The sequence below is a fragment of the Nansenia antarctica genome (assembly GCF_963989245.1).
Source record: "Nansenia antarctica genome assembly, chromosome: 6".
In the NCBI taxonomy this organism is placed as follows: Eukaryota; Metazoa; Chordata; class Actinopteri; order Argentiniformes; family Microstomatidae; genus Nansenia; species Nansenia antarctica.
Window position 1 is genome coordinate 48,444,071 of NC_137676.1, and position 12,304 is coordinate 48,456,374.

The window sequence follows — 12,304 nt, forward strand, 5'->3', positions numbered from 1 at the left end:
ACAAAACAATCCTGTCAAATAGTTCTTAAAGTCTGAAGGTTTATCATATAACACACAGATTGGAAAGACCCACTCACTCACTATTTTGCATTTCTACATCTTGGATAGAATTGAACAATTTTCTTTGTTGATACAAATAGAATAAGGCTTGGATTTCTGCTCACAAAACTGTGGTACAGTACAGTATTATATGAATGATGTCCTTTCCATATTTCTCCCCTGGGCCCAACACATGTGCACCTACATTATATTGGCTGTCTCGCCCTCTAGTGGTTAATATTAATATCCGCAAAACAGAAGCTTCTGAAATAAGGTGTTAACCTAGTATGCAAACAAAAGCTCCAATCAAACAACTTCAACACGGTAATTTTAAGCTCAACTAAAGGAAGTTTTTATTGTTTGCCAGCAGGATGTATACGGGAACAAATCAATGATTTCAACAGTGACATGATAACCAAGTCCATCTGAATTTATAAAAAATGTAATAAAAAAATAAAGCAAATATTATCAAACACCATATCATTTGAAATGCTTTTAAAACATGAACATATAGCTCAATAATAATGTACTGTATCTGAAATAAAATACATCACCCTAAATACATTCAAAATCATCTATTCTCAATGTGTGACCTGAGATAGAGCAGGCCAGCATAGCATTGACTAGCTGTTACTTGAACCTTCCCCATGGAACACAGAGTGCCCCAGTGATACTCAAGGCCATGAGGCATTCCAGTGACTCCACAGTTAACTACCTTAAAATGAGTGTTGCAAGCATTCCTGCTTGTTCAGATGTATCAGTCATCTGTACAGAGACAGGGTCTCAACAACTCTCTCGTCATCAGTAAATTAATCATTATTACAAGGCGTAATCAAGGACCAAACAATATTTTCTTGTGTATTTCAGTGCAATGGGTATCAAACACAGAAAAGCAGTGAGCTGGACCAGATTCACAATAATTAAGGAGTGAACATTACTCAGAAAAAGCTTAAAACGAGGGTAACCAATTATATACTGCCACCCTATCCAGTGAGCTTACTATTCACAAGCATGCAGCCTACCTATCCACTGAAGTAGCTCCACAATACAATAACGCTACAAGTGAGTGAGGAAGTGATTTAACTTGATAAGTGGAGGCTAAACCATTACCATTACCAAAAAGATAAGGACTGCCCGAAGCTTACAAGGAAAGGTGCTTAAGCTTTTAAAATACTTTTTTTGCTTTAGAAGCTGTCTTGATGTACTGTCATTTTCCATTATAACTTTTCATGCAGAGAACTAATTTCAGAGCAAGCCGGTTACAACCACAACTCACATTGAGCTTATTAGGCATGATGAGGCCAGTCTAAGAGACTAATATTGATTAAAATGGTATAAGATCAATGATCTTAACAGTGAAAACATGATCGTCATGATCGCAGAGCCATAATTATAGAAAGAAGGAAGCCAGATGACAATTTGGGCACTAAAACAGCATAGAACCAAATACCAGATTGCAGAAGAGAGGAGAACATATTGAAATGGCAGAGGAAGTCTAAACAATAGTGTAGGTAGTGACAGTAGAAGGGTGCATGTAGACAAAGCCAGGGGATGACCAGAGCCACAGGTCTAATGGCAGCCATAGGGCTTAACTAAGCATCTTGTGGCGGTCAAAGACAGTCTTGCGCTGTTCCTGGACCTGCTTTTTCCAGCGCTGCTGTGCCCCCTCCACCCTCTCCAACACTGTGTTCCCCCTGCCCTGAGCCCCGTCCACCTGCGGCCGCAAGTCCTGTGGGTAGGGGGGGGATGTTAAACACACCTGACTTGTTGAAAATGCATTCACATTGTGTGTGTGTGTGTGTGTGTGTGTGCACGTGTGTGTGCGTTCCAGTGTGTGTGCATACATTTGAGGGTTGGTGTACCTCAGAGTCCTCCTCATTGTGCAGAGGCTGGAGGTAGGGGTCACGTTTGCGGATGAGGGGGTCGACCAACAGTAGGAACAACATGTAGAGCAGGAGGGAGCCAACCACTGACAAGTAGATTATGATGGTCACCTGGGAATGTGTAAAAGTGTAATGAAGATGAGGAAGCCCTTGGTTATATGGCAACACTAACTGACACCTGTCACGGTTGGGTAAGTAACCAGGCAGTTGAAGGTAAAAGTTGAAACGTTATGAATTAAATGTAAGAAATGCCATTGAGTTGCAGTTTTGCCAAGCAATGCCAATTGAAATCACTCCATGTCAGTTAAGTGTGTCATGGTCCATACCTTGATGGTATTGCTGCTGCGCTCCTCATACTTGCACTCACAGAGCAAGCAGTAAGCCTCCACATCGTGGCCAGGCACTGGCATAGGCTCCACTACATGAAGGCAGTTACTGAAGGCACATGCAAAGGATTGATACAATATTATAATACTTTCCATTGATAATACAGACAGGTGGAACACTTGCCAGATAGCATCCTCCTCTATACAGTCCTATGGACAGATAGAGTCTGAGACTTTGTCATGTATAGAAATAAAAATGACCCCACCAAGCCACAGATTGAAATAAAGTCCTTCATTCACTCGCTCTGATTGTTACTCTGGTGGTTGGCTTCTTTGGTGGGTATAAAGCTAGCTAAATGTGCCTTCCAAAAAATAAATAAAAACACTTTCAACCACTCAATTATACTATAGAAGAGAGCTAACTAGCTACCGGTATAACTCAGGATTTTGTCATAGTTAGCTCTCTTTACTTGCTATTAAATTACTTTGCAAGATACATTTGGCAAGCTTGATGCCTGTCAAAGGGGACAACCACCCAACAAACTGTCAGTGAAAGAAGGATTTTATTACAATCTGTGGCTTCTGGCTTGGTGGGGTCATTTTTATTTTGATACATGACAAAGTCTCAGACTCTATCTGTCCATAGGACTGAGGATGATATCCGTATACGGCTAGCTAGTGGATCCCAAAATAATGAACTTGATACTCAAAAGCTTCTGAACATCTGTGGCAGTCAATTATTATTATTATTTTAAATTGTGCATCTTGACAAAAGCCTCTTACCAATCCTTCTGCGAAACATTCCTATTGTAGATGTGTCCAGTGATGTTTCTGTAGGGTGGACAGATACACTTGCAGCGCACATCCTCAAAACTCTAGATCAAAAAACATTATTACCATTCACGATCCTTTAAATCATAAGACGATTTGTGCAATAATAATAATAATAATAATAATAATAATAATAACAACAATAATACCATACCTAATAATAGGCTACTAAATGACATACCTTGCTAGCGTGTGCAAAGGAGACAACATCACAGAGGAACACAATCAGCAGGCCGAATAAAAGGGACCTCGAACTTTGTTCCCTCCGGGACAACATCTCTCACCCACTGCAGCCTCAGCCACTCTCCTCCTGGGGATGACCGAGATGATGGTTATGACAAGGGACCAGGGGGTATTCCATCAACGTCGCTAAAGAAAAATCCTGGCTTATTTTTGATAACTTCTCGCGAGATTTATCAGAATATGCCTGGATATTTTTAGGAACTCTCGCGAAACTAAACCTGGATTTTCTTTTAGCGATGTTGATGGAATACCCCCCTGGCAAGACAGAGCATAATAGCAGCAGCTAAGGTTCTAACAAGTGCGTGACCTGCAACTGTCAGCAGGCTTTTGAAAACTGTTATGATAGGGACGCATGTAATTGATTTTGCATGTGGCGAAAGTGGTTACAAATATACGAGTGTTCCGTAAAATGTATTTGAAATATCGTAAGAAAGACAGTTATGCACATACCGACAGGAGATTGCTTCCGCTGTTTCGGGCCCTCTTTTCTTCTTTACTTTGGTTTAAGGAAATTCGTTTGTAAATGTCTATACTGCCACCTAGTGGATGGAATAGAAATCACTAGGATCTGAACTATCCATCCTCCTTGGCCCGACTTTGCTGTTTCCTCATTACAAACAGGGTTATTTGAAAACTAAAGTAAAGACTGATAGGCCTACATAAAGCTTGCAATTTTAGTCTGAGATTTAGCCATGCCTTTACCACTATGATGGACTTTAGGTCACTAAAAAGGCAGAAAGATTTACATTTGAATCTCTTTGACAAAGGGCAGGCACTAAGATCTTAATATTTATTGATTCCACCATATTTCTCCCTGGCAGGCCTTAGCAGAATGGCAGATAGTGAATCAGTCTGAAACAGTTGGCACAATTTGTGTTGTTGAATGCAATTTGAAGCCATGGGGGAGAAGACACACAGTGTTGTGCCACCTCTCTGTATACAGTGTGTATATCCTCAAATCCTCTCTCCCTTGTGGAATTTGTAATGTAACCCCAGCATCTTGACCCAATCAATACCTCTATTTCCTGGTAATCCTGTTTTTGTATCTCTCTGTAAAGTAAGCTACTCACCCTACCTTTAATAAGCCATACAAATCAATAGCACACAAATTCAGCTGAAAACACTTGAGCAATGGAAGCCACAGATACCTTTCTAATCAGCTATAATATCAACGTGAACACAACCCCCTATTCTTTGGTTCACTCTCCCTCTCTTTATCTTTATCATTCCTATGATGATATTATTCTCAGCTGCCTATTGGAGTCTTCCAGACCCGAGGAGGACCAGATAGGAACACACCACAAAGGTCAAATTGTACAGCTCAGATTCATTAGATTGTTTCGATTGTTTCAATAGACTTTCTGACATTACTATACTGTATGCCATTGTAGTCCATTTATCTATTCTACTATGTATCTACATTTGCTAGGTTCTTGTATTCTTGTATAGGGTTGTCATATTGCACACTATAATAAGGCTCAGAGAACAGGAAATGTTAGAATAGGTATAGCATAGCATAGAGTACAGCACAGTGTTTTATTTGTATAGTATAGTATAGTATAGTGGATAGTGTACATAGCCTTTATTTTATGTAAACCATCTCTTTTCCCTTCTTCTTTTTTTTTTTTTCTTTTTTCCTAGCACCAGGGGAGCCCCCCCTCCCAAATGTCGTTGTTTGGTACCTGTACTATATCAATGACAATAAAGACCATTCATTCATTCATTCATTCATTCATTCATTCATTCTTGGGAGGGAGTAGTAGGGCCATGTACTGAGCATGTCTTATCCCTGGGATCTTCTCACATGTCACAATATGTCACAACATTCCCACATACTTCCTGACTCTTGTTGTTTATTGTTATTGCAAATGAGAATTGGTTCTCAATTGACCTATCTGGTTAAATAAAAGTTAAATAAAAAATAAAATAAAGTCATTACAACCAGTGTCTGTCTGGCTGCATGATATGCACAGTAAGAATAAGGGGCTTGACACCCAAAGGCTTGTGTCTTAGGAAAGTATTAATGGCAATGACCTAAACCCAGTCAAATTGATACTCGTTTTCATCATCAGGAAAGTATTTGAACTGGTAAGTTCAGTGAGTTTTGGTTTTTGAATGCCTGTCAAATAATGACCAATGAATGACCTACAACGAAGAGGGCAAAACATCTTTAAAAAATAAAATCCACTACAGCGAGACTACAACAAAACGTCGGAAGCCCTGCTATAAAGTGATGTATGAGGCCCGCACCAAAGGGTTTATGGCTTTTCTTCTTTACCCAGCTACAATCAAGCTCTCCAAGGGAAACAACACCTATACTTTCCAGGAGCTGGGTGAGGCTGAACAGTTGATCCTAGAACAGTGAATACGATGCCTGGACTGAGCTAGATACTATTTCTTCTTCTACAGGTTTATTATATCTCATTCTTCTTCTTCTCCTCCTCTGTGCTAACTACGCTATACGCTCCAAATTGATGGACAAGAACATTTTGAATAATGTGTTGAAACTTTTTTACTTTACTTTTCTCTTTCTGTATAAATGCTATTTATGTTAATGAAGGAAACTTTTGATTTATTTCACTTAGGCTATTCTCTCATTGGCTGTTATGTTCTGATTTAAAGGTTCACTTGTCTTAGATGAATCACAGGGCTCTTAGCCTACTGTAGGGCTTGTTCCATGGTCAGCGTAACATTTATTTTTGAATGGAGAGTGGAGGAGCTATGCCTGTGTCATGTCTACCGGACAATATAGGCTATAGTTAGGTAACGTTAGTATGATATCGTTCCTTCAGATATCATTAAGGTGTGGGTTAAGGTCTACTAGTAATAGTGGGTTAGGTGCGCGTCTGGTTTGGGAAGACGCATCAGCAGGGGTGGGTTGGGTATGGGTTCGTTTATTATGTTTGAGTGATGTTTTTTAGTTTTTTTTGTATGAATGAATGAATGAATGAATGAATGAATGGTCTTTATTGTCATTGCTACAGTACAGGTACCAAACAACGAAATTTAGGAGGGGTGGCTCCCCTGGTGTTAGGAAAGAAAAAAAAACACTTTTTAAAAAATCACAAGAAGGGAAGGAGCTGGTTTACATAAATAAAGGCTATGTACACTATCCACTATACTATACTGTACAGATAGACGACTAGGGTTGTCATATTGCACAATAGTGTTATTGCACATTTATTTAAAGTGTCGCAGTTTGCAGGCTTGAAATGTACATATTTGTGCCTCAGCACTACACCTGATTTTTTCAGTATTGTCTTGTCTATAGCTTGGTCGCCTTCTCAATGTACCCTTTACAATGTATCTACTTATGTTATAAAACATGCCTATGATCCCTCCTAATATATCACAACAGATTGGAGGAGTGGTCAAGTTTTCCAGTTGGAACTGTAAAGGCATAAATCAGCCAATTAAACGTAGCAAAGTACTTGGGCATCTTCAGCATTTGGGACTTCATATTGCTTTCCTTCAGGAAACTCACCTTAAATCACCTGATCATACCAAGCTTCGGGGGAGATGGGTGGGACAAGTGTATCATTCATCATTTCAAAGCAGATCCAGAGGTGTGGCAATTCTAATTCACAAGTCTGTTAATTTCATTTGTTCTGGTGTCTTCTCTGACCCCAATGGTAGATCTGTGCTTGTAACTGGGAAACTGTATGGCACCCCGGTGATCATGCTTAATATTTATGGCCCCAACCATGGATTTTTTACATCAGTGTTTTCCTCGATACCTGACTTGTCCACACACCATCTTATTGTAGGGGGGGATTTTAATTAACTTAGCTTAATTAGCTTAATCCATCATTAGATCGCTGATCTACCAAAACTACAACACCTTCAAATTCCTCTAAAACCATCAAATCCTTCATGGATGAGTTCTCACTCTCAGATCCCTGGCGTTTTCATAATCCAACTGATAGGGCATACTCTTTTTTTTCTCATGTCCACCATACGTTTACACGTATTGATTATTTCCTGATTGATAACCGCCTCATTCAATCTGTATTATCCTGTACATATGATACTATTGTTATATCAGATCATGCCCCAGTTTTAATGGATTTACAAATTAAGGGATGTGACAACACCCGCCCCACCTTGGCGTCTGAATACTGGCCTATTGTCAAGCGAAGACTTTGTTGTCTTTCTCTCCAAGCAGATAGATTTTTTCATGGACACTAATAAGACGCCAGGGATCTCGGCTTCTTTACTGTGGGAAACATTGAAGGCATATCTGAGGGGAGAGATCATTTCTTATAGTGCGCATGAAACAAAAACTAGGGGGAAGAGATTGCTAAATCTTACTACACAGATCACACAGATTGACAAAGTGTACTCTGTCACTCCATCGCCAGACTTATATAGGGAACGCCTCTTTTTACAAGCAAAATATGATCTTCTTTCCACCACCCAAACTGAAGAACTGTTATTGAAATCTAGAAGTAGTTACTATGAATACGGAGACAAAACAAACAAACTACTAGCTCACCAATTAAGACAGGTATCTGCTTCACATTTGATCCCACAAATCCAAACTTCGACAGGTATAACTACAGATCCGCAAATAATTAATGATCAATTTAAGCAATTTTATACCTCCCTTTATACTGCTGAGCAACCTAATGAACCCTCTACCTTTAACACTTTCTTTGACCCACTTGACATTCCCAAGGTTGATTCTGACTTGGCTAAGAAACTAGATGAGCCTATCACTATAGAGGAGCTTGGGAGAGTTCATGCCGCTCATGCCATGTAGGCAGGTAAATGCCCAGGCCCTGATGGCTATCCTATTGAATTCTATAGCCAATTCTTTGATAAACTGGCCCCAACCCTTATTGATATGTATAATGAGTCATTTCAACATCTCAAATTGCCACATACACTTACTCAGGCCTCAATTTCTTTAATCCTGAAAAAAACCAAGGACCCTCTTTTATGTGGGAGCTACCGCCCTATAAGTTTATTGTCAGTAGACCTGAAACTTCTCTCTAAATTATTAGCCATGCGTCTAGAACCTGTTTTACCCTTTATCATCTCCCCTGACCAGACTGGTTTTATACAAAACAGATACTCATTTTCCAATATTAGGCGTCTTCTAAATGTCATGTATAACTCCTCCACTTCATCAATGTCAGAAGCTGTGATCTCGCTCGACGCCGAGAAGGCCTTCGACCGGGTCGAGTGGGGCTACCTTTTCCACACCCTGGAGAAGTTCGGCTTGGGTAGAACTTTTATTAGCTGGGTGAAATTACTTTATACATCCCCCACAGCCTCAGTCAGAACCAACCACACCTATTCTGAATACTTTCCCCTTTTTCGCTCCACTCGTCAAGGCTGCAACTTGAGCCCATTACTATTCGCAATTGCAATCGAACCATTGGCCATTGCTCTCAGATCGAACCCTCGCATAACTGGGATTAGTAGATTCGGTGTTGAACAGAAGACTTCTATGTACGCAGATGATTTGCTCTTATATGTTTCTAATTTATCAACCTCCACTCCAGCTACCCATGACACACTTAACTCATTTGGTAAAATATCTGGCTATAAACTTAATCTGGACAAAAGCGAGCTGTTCCCTATAAATGCAGAAGCCCGTAACTATCCTTTGCACACTTTGCCTTTTAAAATCGCCCCACTCGGTTTCACATACCTTGGCATTTATTTTTCGAATAAATTTGAGAACCTATTTAAATCAAACTTTTCCCCTCTATTGGCCAAACTACAAGAAGATTTTGAACGATGGTCATTATTACCTCTGTCTGTATCTGCACGAGTTAATTCGGTCAAAATGAACTCCCTACCAAAACTCTCATACCTTTTTCAATGTTTACCTATTTTTCTTACACAATATTTTTTTCGTAAAATTGACAGCCTGGTGTCAAAATTCATCTGGAACGGTAAAGTTCCTAGGCTAGGTAGAAAGTTATTGCAGAGACCTAAACCTCAAGGAGGCCTGGCTCTACCCAATTTTAGGTTTTACTATTGGGCAACCAACTTTAGAGTTTTACAGTTTTGGGCTCGGTTTGAGAACTCCCCTTTATTACCTGGGTGGCTGAAGCTGGAAACCTCCTCTTCTAGCCCTGCGTCACTGACAGCTCTTGCACATGCACCTTTAAACTTCTCCTCTACTCTATACACAAAAAATACTATTGTTAAATCAACACTCAGGATCTGGAATCAGTTTAGGAGACATTTTGGTTTAAAATCATTTTCTTTATTAGCTCCAATTGCGGCTAATCCTGTCTTTCCCCCCTCCTTGATGGATAGAGGTTTTCTATCCTGGTCCATTCTTGGTATTACAACATTCAGGGATTTATATATAGAAAACACATTTGCATCATTTGAACAACTGTCTGAGAAATATTCACTCCAGAGACTACATTTCTTTAGATACTTGCAAATACGTAGCTTTATCCATAATATCAATCCCCCATTTCCCAATCTCCCAGATGCCACCCCTATTGACTCCCTTTTGAAACCTGTACCTAATACAAAGGGCATTATATCTGTTATGTACAACTTTATTTTTACATTGCGCCCTTCCTCATTGCAAGATATTAAAAGGAGATGGGAGGAGGACCTAGGTGGAGAAATTACAGAAGACCTGTGGGAGGAAATTCTACGTAGGGTCCACTCTTCATCAATCTGCGCTAGGCATGGGCTGATTCAGTGCAAAGTTGTCCATCGCACACATTTGACTAAGGTTAGACTAGCTAAGATTTATGATGATGTCGAGCCCACCTGTGACAGATGCCATCAGGCCCCTGCCACACACGGTCACATGTTTTGGTCCTGCCCCTCCCTACATAATTTTTGACCATTTCAAAATGTATTGAAACTCCGATCTGGCCAACGGCCCTAACAGCTTGTTTTGGTGTGCTCCCTGCCAATCTCTCACTACCATCATATAAAGCTGGCCTGGTCGCCTTTACAACGCTTCTGGCCAGACGTTTGATTTTACTCCATCTCACTGTGTGTGGCTTAGGGACATTTTATACTTTATTAAAATGGAGAAAATAAGATGTGTCAGGGGGGGATCAACACTTAGATTTGATAAAACATGGGGTTATTTCCTTAACTATATTAGGGCCCTACACCTGCCAGATGCTCCATAAGGAGTAGGCCATCTGGTAGACCTACCCAATATTACTCAATTGGGACAGCTGGGCTAGGTTGAATGTGTGTGATTGACTAGTGGAGCCATATATACGGGCCCCATATATTTCTGACTTCTGACCATTATACATTAGGCTACTGCTTATTTGTTTTAGGGTATACAGACAATTTATTTGAATATCTGGACCTCCAAGCTATGTGCTGTGTGTTTGTTATGTGTGGTTTCTCTTTTTAATTTTTTACTTTATTTTATTTTATTTTATTATTGTTTTCGTCCTTTGTTGTTGTTGTTGTTGTTGTTGTTGTTGTTGTTGTATGCGTCTGTGGGTATATATGGATGTTGTATCACTATTGATTACCTCTTAGGCTGTTCATGTATTTGTATGACCCACTACTTTATGTAAAAAAAATACGTACGATGTGACAGGTGCATCAGTGTCACTTTTCTTTTATGTAAGACACATCAAGGAAGCAACAGAGTGACATTCTGTGCCTTACTCAAAATAATGGTTCAGTATTCAGTTTGGCCACTAGAAGGTGCTAAAAGGATCCAAGCACAGTCACTACGGAGCCTAGTACCAGCATCAGAAACTCATTACTGTAGATAAGGAGGAACTAGTAGGCCTACATAACAATGGCATTCCCTGAAGTCTAATGCCACAAAACACATATAACTGAACAAAGCTCATTGATATATTATTAATGATAAACCCATTGATAAAAGTAAGGATATTCCCCCACTCTTTGGTTTTGTGTATATGTATATGACATGTGTGTTGTATTGTATTGACAAGTTTAGTCAAGGTAACGTGTAGCAATGTCTGAACATTCCAATTTAAATTGGAAACAAATACATTCCAAGGCACTACAATGTCATTCACCACCCATTCTATTTCACTCACCTTTTTGTTACTCTTTACTTCGGAGGATGGGCTTATTGTAATGCATGGAATAGAATGAGGAATGGTATCAAACCAGTGTGTTTACCTCTTTTAACCTTTTTGCTTTCATCAGCCTCCATTGCTCCACCCCTCCTACTCATTTCTGTACCATTTTTCTTTTTGACCTTTACTACATCTTCTGCAGTGCTTTTCTGTACACCTTTCTTACTCTCTATCATTTTATTGCAGCGTACACTCCTTGAATAACAAGAATGTGCTGGTAAGTGATATTTCCCACTAGTCACCTTGCTCTTCTCAGCTGACGTGATGTATTGTGGGTAGTATAACTATTCTAATAGACACACATGGTAATTAAGGTGGTGGGAGGCAGCAGACAGCAGTGGACCAGGGACAACACAAACTATAAATCACAACTCTTGGTTCCGCCTTCCTGAGCGTAGTCGATCACGCTTGCCGAAAAGCAATTCTGCCATCATGGGTTTGCACATTTGTCTTCATCAGCTACTGGGTTGTTTTGGACCAGACTGAATTTGTTGGTTCCCATGGTAATCAAACACAGAGTATTTTCAAATGTTACTATTGTTACAGTCATGGTCCGCTTTCGCAACATTATAACACAAGTCAGCATTCGACTACTTGTTAGACAGCCACCAAAATTAGAGTGCAAGCTGTAAAGGTAGTAGACTAGGAAGAATGCCTAATTGCATATTGCAATCGTTTTGTGGAACATAGGGTTCTAACTCAATGGAAAGTATTTAATACGGTTCAGAGATAATTCAGAGTACTGTTGGTTTTGTCTCTTGCTTCATCTGGGTAGACAGCTGTCAGTCACCCAGCGGAGGGAGAGGTGCCTGCTGAGGATCTGATGTCAGCAAGGTGAGAGCTGAGCTGAGCTGAGCTGAGCTGAACTGAGCTGAGCGCATCTGAATTGGATGCTGAGGAGAGCTCCTCCTGC

The 12,304-nt window shown here is 40.0% G+C and overlaps 1 protein-coding gene across 3 annotated transcripts; it reads right to left on the bottom strand.

Annotated features, from left to right (window-relative positions):
- Nucleotides 1–378: 378 nt before the first annotated feature.
- Nucleotides 379–3,814, bottom strand: tmem9 (transmembrane protein 9). 3 transcript variants are annotated; one of them, XM_080535156.1, is made up of 6 exons: nt 3,773–3,814; nt 3,261–3,389; nt 3,032–3,123; nt 2,249–2,357; nt 1,902–2,033; nt 379–1,768 (listed from the first exon to the last, which is right to left on the bottom strand). In XM_080535156.1, exons 2-6 carry the CDS (start codon nt 3,354–3,356, stop codon nt 1,628–1,630), a joined length of 570 nt encoding a protein of 189 aa, XP_080391282.1. In that variant the 5' UTR covers nt 3,357–3,389; nt 3,773–3,814; the 3' UTR covers nt 379–1,627. The 3 variants fall into 3 exon arrangements, with proteins under 3 accessions (XP_080391282.1, XP_080391280.1, XP_080391281.1); XM_080535154.1 differs by having other exon boundaries at nt 1,884–2,033; XM_080535155.1 differs by having other exon boundaries at nt 1,884–2,033; nt 3,261–3,386; nt 3,773–3,804.
- Nucleotides 3,815–12,304: the final 8,490 nt, after the last annotated feature.

Coding starts and splice junctions, on each gene's coding strand:
- tmem9 (XM_080535154.1), bottom strand. CDS start 3,356: ATGTTGTCCCGGAGGGAACAAAGTTCGAGGTCCCTTTTATTCGGCCTG. Junction 3,124..3,260: donor CCTTTGCACACGCTAGCAAG/GTATGTCATTTA, acceptor TTTTTGATCTAG/AGTTTTGAGGATGTGCGCTG. Junction 2,034..2,248: donor GCAGCAGCAATACCATCAAG/GTATGGACCATG, acceptor ACACATTCCCAG/GTGACCATCATAATCTACTT.